Source organism: Sinocyclocheilus rhinocerous, unplaced genomic scaffold (genome assembly GCF_001515625.1).
Source record: "Sinocyclocheilus rhinocerous isolate Xijiao unplaced genomic scaffold, SAMN03320098_v1.1 scaffold1898, whole genome shotgun sequence".
Lineage (NCBI taxonomy): Eukaryota > Metazoa > Chordata > Actinopteri > Cypriniformes > Cyprinidae > Sinocyclocheilus > Sinocyclocheilus rhinocerous.
In genome coordinates this window covers 683812-704008 of record NW_015661023.1, presented here as the reverse complement: position 1 = coordinate 704008, position 20197 = coordinate 683812, and the positions used below count along the sequence as shown (strand labels likewise).

At 36.1% G+C, this 20197-nt stretch overlaps 1 protein-coding gene across 1 annotated transcript in view; it reads left to right on the top strand.

Annotated features, from left to right (window-relative positions):
- Positions 1–978: 978 nt before the first annotated feature.
- The window catches only part of LOC107726200 (adhesion G protein-coupled receptor L3-like), a 21254-nt gene continuing 2035 nt past the window's right edge, over positions 979–20197 (top strand). The window contains exons 1-6 of the mRNA XM_016535723.1: positions 979–1091; positions 6182–6304; positions 10513–10718; positions 13572–13771; positions 18340–18550; positions 19930–20150. Coding sequence (XP_016391209.1) covers positions 1001–1091; positions 6182–6304; positions 10513–10718; positions 13572–13771; positions 18340–18550; positions 19930–20150 — 1052 coding nt within the window. The 5' untranslated portion in view covers positions 979–1000. The remainder of the gene's footprint in view (positions 1092–6181; positions 6305–10512; positions 10719–13571; positions 13772–18339; positions 18551–19929; positions 20151–20197) is intronic.

Genomic DNA, 20197 nt, shown 5'->3' with positions numbered 1-20197 from the left:
GTCTGAATACTTTCCGTACCCACTGTATATATATATATATATATATATATATTTGATCATTATTATTGATGTTTCTCAGAAATATAGATACAAATTATCATTTTTTCATTAATATTTCTCAGAAAATACAGAAACAAATCAATTGATCATTTGTCACATATTTCTCAGAAAAAAAAAATGCTTGTTCTTTGTCATTTATATTTTCCTTATAAATTACTGAACAAAATATTTGGTTGATTATTGTCATTTATATTTCTCATAAATTACATATTAAATGTCTGCCTCATCATTTTGTCATTTATATTTCTCATAAATTATGGAACATTACTACTTGATCATTTTGTTAAAGGAAATTAATCATTAATATTTATCATTACAGAAAAACCTGTTTGCTTAATTATTTTGTCATTTATATTTCTCATACATTATGAGAAGAAATATTTGCTTGATCATTGTGTGTGTTTGGTACCATTTGTCATGTAATGTTTTGGATGTGGTTTCATGGTAATGAAGGTTCACATCTTTTCCTGTCATTGGGTCTCATTCGCTAAGCATGCATACGCATAGATTTGTGCATCATGATGCATCTTATCAGAAATGCTGTTGTGTTTGTAGCACTGCACTGACAGACGTCGTTCTGAAGGGCTTTCTGAGTCAGTAGTGTTTCTTGAGGATGTTAAGAGGTTCGGTCTCTCTGTTTTGGGAGTGAGTGAGTGAGTGTGAGTGAGTGAGTGAGTGAGTGAGTGTGAGTGTGTGTGTGTGTGGGGGGTACCATCTGTCATGTTATAACAGTGTTTTGGACATGGTTTCCTGGTAATGAAGGTTCACATCTTTTGACCAATGAATTTTTGTTACTTTTACAGTCTTGTTTTGTGGTCTGTAGGTGGCACTTTTCAAGAAAGTATACAAGATAGGGGCTGAAACAATTATTATTATTATTATTTTATTTTATTTTAACTTTCAGAATTTGTCGAGCGGAGATCAGCTGCGCGCCGCCACCATGCTGCTGGACACCGTCGAGCAGGGTGCCTTCGTGCTCGCAGACAACCTGCTGAAGACCGACGTCGTGCAGGAAAACACTGAAAACATCCGTGAGTCATGCATTCTTCCTCAATCCAACACATGACCTTGACCTTGCTAGCGAAAACTTGCCTGCTAATGAAAGTCACTGAACAGATGAATATACACAATCATACATGAAATACTTTATTAGCTCTTTTTCTGTTGGATGCTTTGTAGACTTCTCTTCCCAAAAGCAATGGTCAGAAATTAGGTGCTGAACCTTCAGAAAATATGAAAGTCAAACTAAAGATTACAAGAACTGCTTAACATTTTTATATGTCTTAAATAATATAAACATATTTATCCAGTTATATTTCTCACAAATTACAGAAAATAACAATTCGCTTGATTATGTTGTCCTTATATTCTCATAAATTAGAGTAAAAAATAGTTGCTTGATCATTTTGTGATTTATATTTCACATAAATTACAGAAAAAAATGCTTGATCATTTTATCATTTATATTTTTATTAATTATAGTAATACTTATTGATCACTATTGTATATACTTCTCATAAATAAAAAATGCTTGACATTTTGTCCTTCATATTTGTTATGAATTACAGAAAATAAATTTGTTTAATATTTTTGCATAATTGATCATATATAATAGATATGTCATAAATTACAGAAAAAATGCTTGATAATTTTGTAATTTATATTTGTCATAAATTACAGTAAAAAAAAAATCTTGATCATTTTGAGATCCATGTTTCCCATAAATGAAAGGAAATATATTTGCTTGATCATTTCATTATGTAATTATTTTTCAAAAATAGCCAAACAAAATCTTGATCATTGTCATTTATGTCTCATAATAAAAAAAAAAAAAGCTTGATCATTCTGTCATTTGTGTTTTCCATAAATTACAGAAATAATTTGCTTGATTATTTTGTCATTTACATTTCACATGAATTACAGAAAAAAATTGCTTAATAATTTTATTATATATATGTTTATTTTTCAAAAATGATAAAAAAAAAAAAACTTGATAATTGTCATTGATTCTTCTCATAAATTACAGGGAAAACAATATATTTTGTTATTTATATTTCTCATACATTACAAACAAATTGTTTGATCATTTTAGCTTTTATATTTCTCAGAAATTAAATATATATTTTTTTCATTTTGGTTGTTGTCAACCTTTATAAGAGCTTTGCAGGGTTGATCTTTAAATGCTGTCACCGCTACAGTATGTGTAAAAATTAAGAATATGAAATGTTTCTCATCTTCTAAATGGTCACTGTCATGGTGTTACAACAAAAAACATTGGATTTGTGCCTCTAATGCATTAAAGCGTGCCTTATCCATGGAAAGCATCAGTTTTTGATTCTGATTGTTTGGGCAGAAATGAGAACAGCCGGCTATCAGCGGCGTCCATGAACCCGAGCGGCCCTGATACACACCGATAAACCTGCTTTCATCACAAAGAACCTCATATCAGTGCCGCATTTGACTCCTTTATGTGTGCGAATCGTGTTATTTCATTCACTGGAAGGCGTAATTAAGCGTTTTTAAACGAAAGGCTGAGTGAGCATAAGCTACGAGCGATAATTTAGTGTCGTTAACAACGCGTTTCTCAGCCCGCAGAGGAATGGGACGAGACGTTTTGAGGACGCCCACGGTTTTCTGTCCCGCTCGCATCTGTTTGCGAATATCACAGTGTGAATGTCAGCATTCCCGAGATCAGGCTGTTGTGTGCTGTGTGTATATTCCTCTGGGATGAAAGCGGATGCATCTCCCGTTCCTAAAGATGGGGATTTAAGGCGGACTGGCTGCCATGGAAACTCCAGAATGTAGGTCTGCCGTCTCTCTGCGGAGATGGTCACATTTTGGGAATTAATAAAACAGAATTTATCGTGTCTGGCATGCGATTTATCCTGATATTAAGGGATCCGGAGCTCGGCTCCGCGGGGGGAGGGAGTCCCTCCTACAAACTTTTTACGAGGGTTATTTTATATCCTCCGTGCTGCGTGGCGATTAATCTACAGGCTCTGACACCTTTAGCAGACCTTCAGGCCCTGTTTGATGGGGTAAGTTTGTTAGTTATATGCTTTGTTTGGCCCGTGGGGCCGCTGAGTCCGTCACCGACACCGGCGAGCCGAAAAGCAGCCTTCCGTTAAAGGAATAGATCAGCCGGAATTGAAAAGTTTATACACTCTCGTGTCATTTCAAACCCATATTATACTCTTTCTTCTGTGGAACACACGAGGAGATGCTGTTTCCATAAATACAGTGTCCAAACAGTGTTCATTCACAATTGATTTAATATAAAAGACAGGTAACACATTGAATAAATGTGAACATTTTCACATTTAAAGTATTTTCTTGTAAAACACTCCAATAGTGTGTTTTGTTTACTTCAAAACTTTGAAAAAACATTTTTACGGTGTATAGTCGAGCTTCAAAAAGCATTCATATGTGCTCCCGTCTCATCCATGCGACTTATATTCCAAGACATGCTTTGTGAGAAACATACGGAAATGTAAGAATTATTCATCCAACACATACAAAAACCAGTGATGTTTGACGTTAAACTTGACACAATGCATCTAAAGTGCTGTTCGCAATCAAGACTCATTGGAAAAACAGCCTCTGTATATATTTTTGCTAAATTAATCAAATGTGCACGTACAATTCACTGCAGTTTATAGCTGAAGTGAACACTAGTGGCTGTAAAACAACAACAATTTTGATTCCTTAGTGCACAAATTATAATTGCACAGGCAAATTATTAATTAATAAAGACATATATTTTCAAGCCGTTCCTTGTACAATACTATGTTATGAGCTTAAAAATACACTTCTACCACAGTGCATGATTTGTAAACTAAGTATTTTGATGTTTGCATCACATAACATCTCCATATATTTGGCTTTTCTGTGTAGTAAACTTGCTCGGTAGCGCACCCGGTACATCACTGCATTTGAGATGCAACGCATTAAAAATCAAGCCCCCTGAAACGCAAGTCACGATAAAACAGCTCAAAGACTCAAAAACAAGCTAAAATGACACGGTTGCTTCAACAAATTAGTTTTTAACACATTTGTTTTGTTAACTCTTATTGGTACGGTTTAGGGTAGATAGTATGTTATTTTAACACACTATAGAGTATTGACCTTACAACACCACTCAACCAGGCATTTCATTTCCAAACAACTGTGATACATACAAAAACCAGCGTAAAACATTGCCAGATTCACATTCATCTGTTTTGGATAAAACTGAACACACTTTTAGCACCACTTACTGGACATTTCACTATAAGTAACTGCAAGATGCAACATAATATCATTTTTTCAGAAATATCACCACAGGTACATTTTTCCAGTGGTCCTGGATTGTATGTTTGACTGCACAAAAACATAAATCAATAGAATGTTGACTTAATGACTTAAATGTTGGTCTTGTGCTTGCACAAAGCATTAATACGGCTCCAGAAGACTTGAACCATCACTTGTTTTATTCTGTTTTTCTTTTGTTCATTTTGAAGGTCAACACCCCTCTGAATGTTCCTCAGATGATCTCCTGTTGTGTTTCACAGAAGAACGTCAGTCATACGGGTTTACATTATGATTTTTGCGCATACTATCCCTTTAAGACGATGTAGAGTGCCAACATCGTGCCATGTGGAGAATCGAGAGAAGATTAGCGGCGTTGCCATCTGATGATAGTGTTGATGACACAGTCGTTTGGGGAAATAAAAGCCTGTTTGTGTGCGAGGATGGATGCTCATCTTTTGCCAACTTACCCTGAAATGGTTGTTATCCTCCTCCTTCGGTTGAATATAATGTGCTTTAAAAAAAAAAACACGGCATGCCATTGTATTTAGATTTCCCTCTTTTTGATGGAAAGCGTGTTTGTCCTCACGCTCATAATCTGGCGAACAGATTTTGGGCGATTAACGTGTTATTTAAACTGGCTTTTGATTTCTCTCGAGGCACAACAGCGTCTCTGCCTGCTGTTTGCAGTCTTAAGCTTTTCACAGCGATGCTGGAGGAATGAAAAAGTATTTCCTGCAAGCTATAGTTGTCTGGTTATGCCCACCACTCTTTATCGCTCTTTGTCCTGTCGGCGGCGGAATGAGAGTCTCTTTTGGGATTTTGGTTTGATAAGTGTTTGTGTAAATGCTGGGGGATTTTGCGGCTGACTTCTTTTCAGGTTCTCTGAAAGCATGTGTATGAATGCCCAAAATCAGGCTGCGGGCCTGGCGCTGATGCAGTGAGTCAGTGCATTCATGCTTTGATTAGAGAGCTGCGCTGAATCACTCTCGAAATCTCAGACAGCGTGAGATGCTTTTATTTGTGCAAACAGCACAGCAGGAGTTTCATTCTCCGTTCGAACTGCAGACTCTACGCAAGTATGTGACGCAAGCGCTTCAATGTCGTGCATCGTTGTGTTTTAAAATGTGCATTGTCAAAGTTTCTCTTTTGGTTCAACTACTGTCATGAAGGAGCATTGGCTGAAAGAGAAAACGTATAAAAGTGGTCAGTGTGAACGGAAAGCAACAGGGTGCTCTTGTATGACAGAACTTATGTTGCGCCTTAAAGTATCACCTTCGCTGAAATCGCTGCAGTTCAATCCTATTTACGTCACATAAACCTGTTTCCAAGTTTGGTCTTACGGACCTGTTGCTATGAGAACAACTGAGATGTGTTTGGAGGAACTAAACAATACAGATCGAGTTAAATCATCAAATGAAGCTAGCTCTGTAATCCACATATGCAAAAACAGACCTTGAGAACTGTATTAGTCTGATTAGTGATTCAATCATTCAGATTCAATGATTAATTGAAAAAAAAATCTGTTCAAAGGAATGATTTGTTTATGAATTGGACATTGCTACAGTTTTATTGAATACCAAATAGAGATCACGCTTTTCAGTGAATTGCAATTTGAATTCCTCACACAAAATGCTTGTATGAATCAGAAGATTGCAGAATAGCACACAAGTGGGATGGAGCACATTATGTAAAACAGCTTTTGTTTCAGTCCTTTTTCACTTTCATTATACTTCTAAACTCAAAATACATCAGTTGAATTCTGTGGTGTGTTATTGTCAGAATCCTCACTTGTCATGCATTGTGTGGATTATTTTTCTGTGTGTGTGTTTAGAACTGGAGGTGGCGAGGATGAGCACAGACGGAAGTCTTCCCGATCTGAAGTTTCCACAGACGGGAGGCCAGGGAAACACCATCCACCTGTCAGCCAACACCCTCAAACAACACGGCAGAAACGGTACATACTCTAGCTGAAACTAAAATCAACTAAGAGAAAATAAAATAAAAACTAGTTTTCCTTGTAGTGTCATTTTCGTTTAGTGAAGTAGTTTAGAAGTACTAAAATAACTAAAGCAAAGTAAAATAATAATTTTCATTTTGAAGTACTACAATAACTAAAACGAAATACACATTAAAATAAATAAATACATTATTTGAGAACGAACATTTTTTATTTCAACTAGTTGCCAAGGCAACATTTCGTCTTTTCATTTAGTTTGATAAAAAAAAAGCTAAAATAACTAAAACGAAAACTAAAATCATTAAAACTTAACTAAACGTTAAATGAAATAAAATAAAAATGAATGAATAAAAAATACATAAATAATAATAATAATTAGTATTTTAGTATTTCATTTTAAATATTTTAGTATTTCATTTTAACTACTTGTCAAGGCAACATTTCTTCTTTTTGTTAAGTTTAAGTTGAAGTAGTAAAAACCAGCATAACTAAATAAAGTAAAACTAAAAATTAAAACCGAAAAATATACCTAAACTACACTGAAAAAAAAACCTATTTAAACTAGTTGCCAAGGCAACATTTCTCCTTTTCCTTTAATTTAAGTTGAATTACTAAAATAACTACAACTAAAATTTATGAAAACAATACTGATATGCAATCATTCCTTTGATACAAAATTTAAATTTTAACTAAAATTAAAATGAAGAAAAAAATAAATGGAAAAAAAAAAAAAATCGAATTCAAAATATTAACACAAAGTATACTAGTACATCAGTGATACTAAAATAACGCTGAAAGCCACTTCCATTTTCTGAAACTCTTGATTTCCAACATCCTACTTGGCAAAACAAAATAGATGGAAAGTTGAGATCATCCACGCTTACTCCCATGTTATGAACTTGTTTCCTGTTTTTCTTCCTGCGAACAAACGTTTGTTACCAAACAGCCCGTCACCAATAATCGCGAAAAAAATAGTTTTGTGTTCTTGTGAGTCAGTGATCCAGACGTGACAGGGAGGCGGCGGTGGGGTGATTTTTTCATTTCTTTTCACGAAAAAAGCAAGTGAGACGCGAAAATAACGAGCAGAACTGTAGCTCTCACAAAGGAGGCAGTAAAGCGCTAATGACATTTCAATAAAGCTGAATCAAATCGACTCTGCGGTTAGATTTTTTTTCCTCCCTTTTTCTCGCTCACTCGAAACCTTTGTGGCTCTCAGTAAATGCTGCCGAGAGGAACAAAGCATTATGGGTGTTATGTATTCATTACGTGATCTACCGAATCCCATCTAATCAAAGCTCAAATTATTTCACTTCATTGCTCTTTTCCTCTAATATAACGCCTGAAACAGGGCTTCGATCAGCTGGAGACGGTGTCTGCTTGCTCTCAATGATGTGGTAATGAAGAGTTTTTACTGAACTCTAAAGAAACGTGCGGCTGAACCCCGGTATGCCCCATCAGGCCATGTTCAACAGCAGATTTTACAAGTTTTGCTTTGTTGTACTGTCGCTTTGGCTTTGTAAAGGCTTAAGCAGGTGGCTGATCTCCCAACGAGCTCCCGAAATTAACTTTTCCATTAAGGGCCAATATTTGCCCACTTAAAGTCATTTCCAGGAGGATTTTTATAAGGGCTTTTTTATAAGTGCAAAGTTTTTCTAACCTTGTATGCACAGTATGCATCATCTTTAATGTCAAATTCATCAATAAAATAAGACGAATAAAATCCTAAAGGTGGTTACCAATCAAATAAAATAAAATAAAATCCAATAACATCCATCTTTGCACTTTAGAAGGGGCACAGAAACTGCATATTAAGTCCCATTTTTAATAAAAACCTGTTATTTTTTATATTATTTATAAAATAAAAAAAATACTTTCATTCAGCCAGGATGCATTAAATTGATCAAAAGTGAAATATATTTATAGTGTTACAAAATATTTATATTTCAAATAAATGCTGTTCTGTTAAACTTTCTATTCATCAAAGGATCATGAAAAATAAAACGTATCATGGTTTCCACAAAAATATTGGGCAGCACAACTGTTTTAAACACTGATGTGTTCAACACAAATGTTTCTTGAGCAGCAAATCAGCATATTAGAATGATTTCTGAAGATCATGTGACACTGAAGACTGGAGTAATGATGCTGAAAATACAGCTGCGCATCACAGAAATAAATTACATTTTACAATATATTAACATAGAAAACAGCTATTTGAAATAGTAATAGTTTTCATCAAATTTTGATCAATTTTTGATCAATTTTTGATCAAATAAATGCAGCCTTGGTGAGCAGAAAAGACTTCTTTCAAAAAACATTAAAACAATCTAAACACTCCCAACTGTTTGATGCAGCTCAGAGATGCCATGAATGCATTTACTAGGGTTGGGTACCGAACTCGGTACTTTTAAGGGTACCGACCGAATTGCGTCGGTACTACCGAGTACCGATTCATGTTAAATCAATCGGTGCCAAATTTCGGTACCTGAGAACGCATCTGGGCGCATACGCTACAGAGAGAGAAAGAGAGACCCTGTGACGTGAGGTCACCCCTGCAACTCGTTCAAACAACACACAGGGCAAGCCGAAATGTTCTGAAGTGTGGTTACATTTCTAGGGCCATATGGTTTGATATGATATGGAGTTGTGACGTGATGTCACCCCTGCAACTCGTTCAAACAACACACAGGGCAAGCCGAAATGTTCTGAAGTGTGGTTACATTTCTAGGGCCATATGGTTTCTGCGAAAACGCGGACGGGATCACGGAGTCCATTCATAAAAACATAATTTACTCTATAGCGCGGAATGCCACGCAATTCGTCAATTTTGGACGAATAAATCAAAAGTAGCCACTGCCACTTAATTCGAATCGCGATGTGAACTAGTGTCTGTGAATATAAAAATGCAAAAATACGTTTTAAATCCTGCATGTTCCGCTTGCCTCTGTATGCATGTATGGCAGAAACGCGGTTTTGTTTACTACACAAATACTGAAGCACGCGTGACGCTCGCGGTGATTTCCGGCCTCTGCGTCTCACTATATGACGGCATGAACACAAAAACTTAATCTCTTACATTTGTACAGTATAATGTACATCTTTAAATATTCCATTTTCTGTCAAATTTAAATAAAACAATTAAATGATAAAAAAAATATTACAACCAGATAAATCACTTAATTGTAGAAAAAATTATACTATTATTAGCCTATTAAAAATGTTTTAAAGGAATATTCACACAATTTTTCTTCCATGTAGTAATTTCAACAGTAAACCTAGGTTTGTTTGCCAAAAACTAAAAGGGTTTTATTTTCATTTGATTTAAAATAAATGTTTAATGCCTTCATTTGATTTTCAGAAAAAATAAAAACAAGAATTTCTGGGGGGGAAAAAAAAGAAAGAAAGAAAAAAAGAAAAAGTTTGTAGGGCCCTATTGTTCAAAATGTTGAAATTGAGACTTTTGGACTTATTTTTTCACTGAAATAAATGTTTTTGTAATTACACAGAGAGTAAAGTACCGAAAAAAGGTACCGTTAGGTACCGGCAACGAAATTCAGGTACCGATACCGGTACCGTACCGGTTAAAATGTGAACGGTAACCAACCCTAGCATTTACACTACAATTACATGAATTATGTTATAAGAGGCATGCTTTAAAATAGCATTTTCAGTATAGAAATATGAAATTTACTTTTAAATATGAAACAAGTGACTGTTATAATAAGTGAGTCATTGAATCATTGACTCGCCTGATTCGTTTCAGTAACAAAACACAATGTGCAACGGTTCTGCTGTGTCTTTGTTTGGAGCTATTATTGCTTGTGAAATAGAACAAAAACGGACAATATTGTGTCTAAAATGCTAAGATGCTTAATATTAATGACTTGTTACTAAACTGTAGTATAAAATCAATATCACATTTGCAGTCATGCTGTTATTTGGGAAAAGCTGTGCTCTTGCATGTGTGCATATGTTTTAAAAATTCAAAACAAACTCATACAAGGGCATATTCAGGGCCACTTCTGCATATTTCTCAGATTTGGTGGCATTTTTGCCCCAAGCCTCCGTTAATGATTGACCAACTTATTTGATTCTCTCAAATGTGAGGCTTTTTCAGCTTCTGTTGAGTAGCCAAATACTTCTGAGCTAACTAAAACAACTGAACTTTGTCATAATAATGCTGATACAGCCGCTCTGTCTTTCAGGGGAGATCCGGATGGCGTTCGTCCTGTACAAGCATCTGGGTTCGTATCTGTCCACTGAAAACGCCAGCATGAAGTTCAGCAGCGAGACGTTAAACACAAACCACTCTGTCATCGTCAACTCTCCCGTTATAACGGCGGCCATCAACAAAGACAGTAACAAAGTCTACCTGTCCGACCCCGTCATATTCACCATGCGGCATATTCAGGTACGGAGCCGAGCGGTTTGTGTTGCATTCGCTGTGAGATTTGTTGTCAGAATAAAACATCATTTTTCTGAGGAAATTCCTTGGAATAATCGTGTGGGTCCCTCAGTCACACCACCTGCATTCATGCCTGAAGTATGTTTCTCCAAGCATTTTAATGAAACACACCCAGCAAATCAACTTTAATCAAGTTCGAAAAATGCAGAAAATGTGTCCGTCTGGGTTGAATATTGTAGTTTAGAGGTCACAGTATGGAATAGAGGGGTTTGCAATGTGAGCCAGATCGATTATTTGGATGATAGTGATACATTCTGTATTAAGGCCTGCTCACAACAAGGATAACAACTATAATGATAAAGATGAAGTTTGAAATATTGTTCTAAATGTGAAAGAATAACAGGTTACACTTTATTTCGACACTTGTACTGTAGGACGTTATGATTTATGTGATGTGGGAAACACGGACGCAATAGCTGAATCCATTAGATTAGAGTATTAGTAGACTGTTAGGTTAGGGTTAGGGTTAGGGTTAGGGTTAGTTAAATAAGTGTAAAAATAAAGTGTTAACAGATATAAAGCAGACAGTCTACTAGTTGACATATAGTTGCAAAGTTACTTAGAGTTAGCAGAATAGCTGAAGTTATATTTGATAAACAGAACAATATTGTGCATTGATGTGGACACTAATATAACTATCATTAGAGTTATCATTCTCGGTGTGAACGGACCCTTGTAAAAAGTACTCTTAAGCATTAGAAGTAATACGCTTTAAAAGAATATACTTAAGTGCAAACTGAATTTAGTATTTTCAGATGCATGCTCCATGTGCATGTTAACTGCAATTAAATGAAATTGTATTATAGTTTAAATCTATGTTAAACACAATTAGCTCAACCTTAGAGTGTTTTGTGACCTGCTTCAGTAGGACTTTTGATATGTAATTGTCTTATGGTTAAAATGGCTCATCCAATTTTATTGTTATCATCCTTCCTGCAATGTCATGATTGGTAAAAAAAAATAGTTCTGCTCGTTAAAATCTGCCAATTCCCTCGCCACCAGCATTTATGCTTGAATTATTTTTCTCCAAGCGCTTTATTGAAACGCACCCAAAAATGACACACACACACAGAATCTCTGTCTCCAGGCTCGATTAGAGCTGGAAACGTGGTCTCGCCACCAGCATTTATGCTTGAATTATTTTTCTCCAAGCGCTTTATTGAAACGCACCCAAAAATGACACACACACACAGAATCCCTGCCTCCAGGCTCGATTCCAGTTTGTGTGGGTAGGATTCGCTCACGGAAGAAAGATATCGGCAAATCCACAAGGAATCTGCAGATTTCCACAGAACACCAGCAGCCAGCTGCCCGGAGTGTCTGTTTGATATAGATTTTGGCTAATTTGATAATGCTTTAGCCAGCAGATTCCTGAGTTTAAATCAATTCCTTAGAATTCTTAGAATTTTTTTCTAAAAATGCAAAATGCATAAAAACATTCTGTCTGGGTTGAATATTGTAGTTTAGAGGTCACAGTATGGAATGGAGGCTAGATTAATTAGTTTGATGAATGTATTCTACATTATTCTGTATTTGCTTACCCTTGTGAAAAAAGAAGTGCACTTTAGTAGTGGAAATAATATTCTTTAAAATATATATATATTTGCATGTAAACTGATTGTAATGTTGTCAGCAGTGTTATATTAGTATCATTGACATACTATTATAGTTTTTAGAAGCAGTTTTGCAGTTTTTATTTTTATAGTTTCCGTTTCACTTTAATTTTAGTTAAAGTTTTAGTAGCGTTTTTTTTTTGTGTGTGTCATTTTTTTGTGTTTTTTGTAACTGTGTCTATAGTTTTAATTTATATTTTGTATAAATTATTATTTATTAATTAAATTATGAATTGTATAAATAATTGTATATATGTATAGTTTGTAATACTTGTATTTAATTGTGCTTTTTTATAATTAATATTATTGTATTTTTATAGTTTTTATTGATTTAGCTTTTTTAGTTTAGTTGCAACTAGCTGTTTTTTATGTTTTATTTAATTTATTGTTTAACTCTTTCCCCGCCAGCATTTTTGAAAAAAGTTGCCAGCCACCAATCCAGTAAATCGCTTCCATCAACACCTCCAAAGCTTGCACAGACATATACCACTTCCTGGATCAACATTTTACTCCGTAACATTATGCAGTTTTCATTTATATGCTGTCTATTGCTGATGACCGCATTATTTTTCATATGCATCTGTTTACATAAGAGCTGGCTGGTTTCTCCATCCTGTTCACGTGTGTTTTTGTTCGGGAGGTTTTGTACTTGTTCAGAAGTTGCGTAATAGCGCCCCCGAGTGTATAACAGTGAAAACACGAAAAAGCCGTAAAAACTCGTCTTTGGCGGGGAAGCGTTTTCTTCTAAAAGACGAGATAACTCGTCAATGGCGGGGAAAGAGTTAATGTCAAGTAACTTGTTATTTTTTTTGTTTTTTTTCGGACACCTAATTGCATGTTAATTGCAATTAAACTGGAATTTTATTATAGTTGAAATTTGTAATACATGCAATTACAGAAGCTGAGCTCTAGAGTGTTTTTACCCACTGAAGTAGCCTACATCTTTATGTGTAATTTCATAGTGACTTCTATTGTCTTTGAAATGTAGGTAAAATGACTCGGCCAGTCATCCAATTTTGTCTTTGTCATCCATCCAGCAGTTTCATGATCAGTAATAATGAGTTCTGCTCAGTGCTGCAGTGCTTTGCTGAAGGTTTTGGACCCTGAGCGTAACTCTTATTCTTGCTTATGTTGTGTGTTTCACTGCTTTCCTCGCTGACACAGTTTCTTCTTCCTCGTCTTCCAGCAGTCAGAGGAGAATTTCAACCCCAACTGTTCGTTCTGGAGTTACTCGAAGCGCAGTATGACGGGCTTCTGGTCGACGCAGGACTGCCGGCTGCTGGGAACCAACCGAACGCACACCACCTGCTCCTGCACACACCTCACCAACTTCGCTGTGCTCATGGCTCACGTGGACGTGAAGGTAGAGACGCCGCAAACACATCTGTCCCAGATATAAACATCAGACTATTCATCTGTCAGCGCGTTGAAACACTGCATGCAGATCACAGCAGAAGTTGTTTACACATCCGTTTTTGCGCTCGCTTCAATGCAACAATTTACACATTGCAACAAATGTGCATGTTTTACAAATGAACAACAGTATCACGAACACCCCCAAATATCTTATATCTTATTAATGTGTTTCTTGTCATTTAGCATGGTGAAAACCAGCAATCCACTGTACAAAAACGTAAACACTTACACTTGAAGCTATTATGTATAATGAATTATAAATGAATAACCGTAACCAATAACACTATATACTATAGTGTACACTATACAATAACACTATATGATGTAAATCATCCCGGGATGTTTGGAGGTGCAGAATGTGCTCTGAAGAAATCAGAAGAAAGACGTGAGGTGTGTTTATGTGGAGCAGATCTCTGTGGAGACTGTTTATTGTTTGCTGATGACTCCAGGCTGTGAGGTGCATTGTGGGAGATCAGCGGGTGGGCGGTCTTTATCTCTCCATATGATCCATGATCAACGACGATTCCCAGCTGAGCGACTTAATACACGCCGAACAAACACGCATATGCTGGTGTGTTTGCATTGTTACTGTTGCTTTCGGTTGGTTTTGTGTGTTTTTTAAAGGCCAACAGGATGTGTCTGATGTGCAGCTCGACGCCTGCTGAGTTTTTGTGAGTCGCTGCCATGCATTGTTTTCGACTGCTCACCTATTAGTGCTATTTGACTGTTTCTGTGTTGTTGTTTCTCTATTGATGTCTATTGTTGTGTCGGTGTGGTCGAGCGCAGGGGTTTTTCTCCGTCTGGCAGGCGTGGGGTCGCATGGGACGGAGCCTCACCCAGGTGCATTTAATCTAAAAGCTTAATTTACATGTTCCGTTCAGAGCCCAGGTTCGGCTTTACCTGGTGAGAAACAGAAGAACAATTGGAGTGAAAAACAGTGAAAAATGAGGGGGAGAAAATAAATTTTGATGGATGAAAGAAAGGCGCTGTGGAGCGCCGTCAACAGCCGAGGCACTCGAGAGAGGAGTAGATCGCTGACAGTCGTTTTGATTAGCAAGTCAGAAGGGAAAACTGTGGGTCTCCTTCAGGTCCTGCTGTTTAAAATAAAATCTCGCCACTCAGATTTAATTTATGCTGTGTAAGTCATGTCTGGAAGTAGAGGTCAAGAATGGTGAGGATTGGAGACACACCCATTTGAGGCAGTGACACGCCCATAAACACGCCCACATTTGGGCATGAGCACCAGTGTTGTTATCGATAACTAAAACTATCACAAAATTTTTGATAATGGGAACAAACCTTCTATAAAATATAAATATCAGATGAAAACCTCAAACATTTTACACTAAAATAAAATAAATTGAAGTACTAAATTTCCTGGATTTAAGACTAAAGCGAAAATAAATTGAAGATAAACAGAAATATTTCAAATTATCAAGAACTAATGATATTGACAAAAAGCTGAATTTAACTTAAATTAAAATGAAAACTTAAAAGCTGTTATTAATTGCAATATTAATAAATATTCTAATAGTTTAGAAATAATAATAAAATATGCATGCACAGTCATCAGGATTAGCCACACCCACATTTTGTGTAGCCACACCCACCGCTCATTTGACCACACCCCGTCATGGGTTAGTTACATTCACTACACACTTGAACACACCCACCTAGGGCTGAGTCACACCCACATCAGACATGGAAACCCCCACTGCGGGCTTAGCCACACCCACTGTACATATTGGGTTTGTGGGCGTGTCTTTCTTTTAGTTCCAGTTTAGAGCTCGTGGTCCTTCAGAAAAACACAAACATATCAAACACCCTGGGTGCGTGTGTCTGTGCACACCATCGGCCAAGTAAACCAGATCTCATTAACTATGGAAAAAACACTTTTTAAGTTCCTCTTCAGGAACTCGAGCTGCGTCGAAAACGCCTTCACGAATGACTGAAATCATTCAACACATTCACTCTCACCTCAACTAAAGCAAACTTAACATTCCTAAAGCTGCTGCTACTCTCACACTTTCATCATTCACACATGATAGAAGCTGTGCTGTTTAGATGCACACTACTGTTCAAAAGTTTGAAGTTGGTAAGATTGGTTTTAATATTTTTGAAAGAAGTCTCTTCTGCTCACCAAGGCTGGATTTATTTGATCAAAAATACAATAAAAATCAGTAATATTGTGAAATATTATTACAATTTAAAATAGCTGGTTTTTTTACGTGAATATCTGTTAAATCCATATTTAGAAGTATCATTTTATATTTATATACTGAAAATGTTATTTTGAAACATGTCTCTGTGAAACATGTAATTGTAGTATAAATGCATTCATGCCATCTCTGAGCTGCATCAATTTATTATTTAATGAGATTAACATTATTAAATGAGATTATTTCGATTATTTAATGTTTTTGACAGAAGTTTCTTCTGCTCACCAAGACTGTTTTTTAATTAAAATACAGTAAAAACTGGAATATTGTGAAATATTATTACAATTTCAAATTACTGCTTTTTATGTGAATATATATTAAACTGTAATGTATTTCTGTGATGCGCAGCTGTATTTTCAGCTTCATTACTCCAGTCTTCAGTGTCACATGATCTTCAGAAATCATTCTAATATGCTGATTTGCTGCTCAACAAACATTTCTGATTATTATCAATGTTGAAAACAGTTGTGCTGCCCTATGTTTTTGTGGTAACTATGATACATTTTATCTTTCAAGATTGAATAGAAAATAGCAGCATTTATTTGAAATATAAATCTTTTGTAAAATTATAAATGTCTTTTCTGACACTTTTGATCAATTTAATGCAGCCTAAAAAAAAAGAAAATCTTACTGACTCCAAACATATGAATGGTTTAAATCAGTGTAATATTTGTATTATTTATGAACTTTGAACAGTGGCTAAAATATTAAATCGAGTAAACCTGTTAGTATTTAGTATCAGTAATAGCTGGTAGGTTATTAGTGATCTTAGCATGAACAACTGACTGTAGATTAAAACATTTCTCTAGAAGACTGACATGATCTCATCACAGCAATTGTTATTTGGTCATTTAAAAAGATTTTAGGTGCATAGGCACCTATTAAATCCATTCATTTTCTGCTTCTGCTTCTTCCGCTCTTGAGTCTATGGAAGCCAAGTTATGAAATTTGGCACACTGATAGAGGACAGTCTCAACATTTACCATAGCACATTTGGAGTCTCTAACTCAAACTCTCTAGCGCCACCAACAGTTCAAAAAATTGCACTCATGTTTATGCTAATAACATTTGAACCATACGGGCTAGAAACAAAATTATATTTTCTTTTGATTCCTTGGCTCAAGATGATTCAATACCGAAACCAGATCCTCTTCAGACCATGTCAGGAAAAAAAAAGTGATGGAATTCAAGTTGATTAGTCAAACCGTTCTCGAAAAACATGCGAATGAAGAGCGCACCAAAGTGGACATGAGGCTATATCTCCGCAACGCTTTAGCATATTAAAACCAAAATTGGTGTGTCTCATAATAACCATGACCTGAGGCTGACTGCACAGTTTCAGCACAGTGCCACCTAGTGGTCAGGAGATATGAAAAATGGACGTTTGTGCTTATAACTTCTGAATGCTTTGGCCAAAAATCACATGACTAGTCTCTATAGATTGGGTACAACATATAATTTGAACAATACCCATATTTTTTTTACCACATGGGCCATTTTGGGGATCATTCATTTTGAATTTTTTGTAAAATGCTATTGCAGTTGTCACTGGGGAGGTACCTTTCACTAATATGTACACTTTAGGTGCCAATATGCACTTTTAAGGTACTATTATGCACTCTTTAGGGGTAAATAAGGTACAAAGGTGTGCTTTTTTTCAAAGGCAGCGCCCCAGTGACAGCTTTTGTACCTTCTTTATTTTTTTCTGAGAGTGCATGCACACGTGTGTGAGTGTGTGTTTATAGACACGTAGATTTACTTGAGCTCAGCGTTGACTCTATAAAGTCTGAGACTCGCTGTGGATTCTGCTGAGCAGGCTTGAGCTTTTGATTTACTTACAGCACTGACACACACACACACACACACTGCTGTTGAATGTAGAGGAGATATAGCGCTCAAGGGTGAGTGGGCCTCAGGAAGAGTGATGTGTTATGTGCTCAATGGCCCTCCGGCGTTCAAACACACACACACACATATACATATAAGCAGTGTACTGTTACCTATGCAGCGCTCATAAATATTAATGTGCTGTGTTCTTCAGAAGTGCTGACATCCGGTCTTCCAGACTCAAAGTCTTCTGGGATGCGTCCCATATCAGCTGTGCTCTTCTCCCCTGGCTGTGTGGCCTCCGTAGGGACCCTACAGAGGGAGTACAGTGGGAATCAGTGACGGTGTCGGCGGGATCTGAGCGCTTTAACTGCAGTGCGATAATAAATCAAACTCCCTGTCACCCACGCTTAACAGAAAATACACAATAGATGCGTGAAGCGGGTTTTGTAGGGTTATTAACAGTGCTGGAAGTAGTTTGTGGCTTTTCAGTAAAATATATTCGGTTCATGATCTACTGCTGGACATCATCACGTGGGTGGGAATCCTGCTGTCTCTGGTCTGTCTGCTCGTCTGCATCTTCACCTTCTGCTTCTTCCGCGGCCTGCCGACCGACAGGAACACCATCCACAAGAACCTGTGCATCTCGCTCTTCATCGCTGAAACACTCTTCCTCACTGGCATCAACCGCGCTGACCAGCCGGTAAGACACACACACACACACACACACACACACTCACTCACTCACTCACTCACACACACACACACACACACACTCAAACACACATGAATAGCTATTATAGCTTGTATTGATATTTTGAATTTGATTTTATTTTTGTTTTACATTTTCATTTCAAATTTGGTTTAGGTTTCAGTAATTTTGTTATGTGCTTTTGACATTTTTATTTAGTGTTTTTAGTGTGTTTATATAATTTTTATTCATTTTATACTTCAGTTTTAGTGTTAGTTTTTTACTATATAATAGTGCTGTCAAATGATTAATCGCATCCAAAATAAAAGTTTTTGTTTACATAATATATGTGTGTGTACTGTGTATGTTTATTATGTATATATAAGTACACACATATACAGCATATATTTTGAAAATATTACATGTATTTACATGTATAAGTTTATATTCATGTAATTTATATTATATATATAAATATATTTAATATATAAACATAAAATATTTATCTTAAATATATTTGTGTATGTGTGTGTAATTATATATACATAATAAACATACACAGTACACACAAATATATTATGTAAACAAAAACTTTTATTTTGGATGTGATTAATCGCGATTAATTGTTTGACAGCACTAATATGTATATATATATATATATGTATGTGTGTATGTATGTATGTATGAAAAAATTAACACTGATGATTGTTTTAAGCATAAACCTCTTAAACTTTCGGTTGTCAGTAGAGTAAGAAAAATTACAATTCTAAAACTAATTCAAAATATATACTCACTGGAAAATGATTATTATTATTTTCTTATTATCTTGCACAGTTTTGATGATAATTACCCTGATCTTGTCATTACATTTACATTGTTTACCACAGTTTCATTTTTTAAGCATAAATAACAGTACATTTTCTTAAATGTATGCTTGCCAGTGGGGTAGGAAATATAGACATAATTTAAAATACACATTCACTGAAAAAAACAAATCTTATCTTGCACAATTTTGCTCCTCAGGTAAATTTAGTTTTAACAAAGTTTAGATATTTTTACTGATAAATAATATGGTTTTTGCACTTCTTTTCACTGCTTTTTCCGTACTGTGCAGCTGGGAAGATCGTGTGTTCGGACACGGGATGTTTTAAATGGCTGACTGCATGTATTTATTAGTTCATGAGAGGGTGAAATAGCACAAGTGTGTGTGTCATAAAGATTTAATGAGAGAGCGTTCAGTGTGTGTGACTCTAATGCAGAACATCATGCATGATTCATGATCTTTAAAGCCTCTTATTTCATATTTTTCAATTATCTGAGAAGGTTTGTGAGGTCGCAGAACAGCATCCATCATTGTCCACGTAACGAGAGCGTTTGTGTGCGTCTTTCAGATCGCCTGTGCCGTCTTCGCGGCTCTGCTGCATTTCTTCTTCCTGTCTGCGTTCACGTGGATGTTTCTGGAAGGCGTTCAGCTCTACATCATGCTGGTGGAGGTGTTTGAGAGCGAGCATTCACGCAGGAGGTATTTCTACCTGGCCGGATACGGCATTCCTGCGCTCATCGTGGCCGTTTCTGCCGCAGTGGATTACCACAGTTACGGGACGGACAGAGTGTGAGTCTCACACACACACACACACACACACACACTCACACACTCAC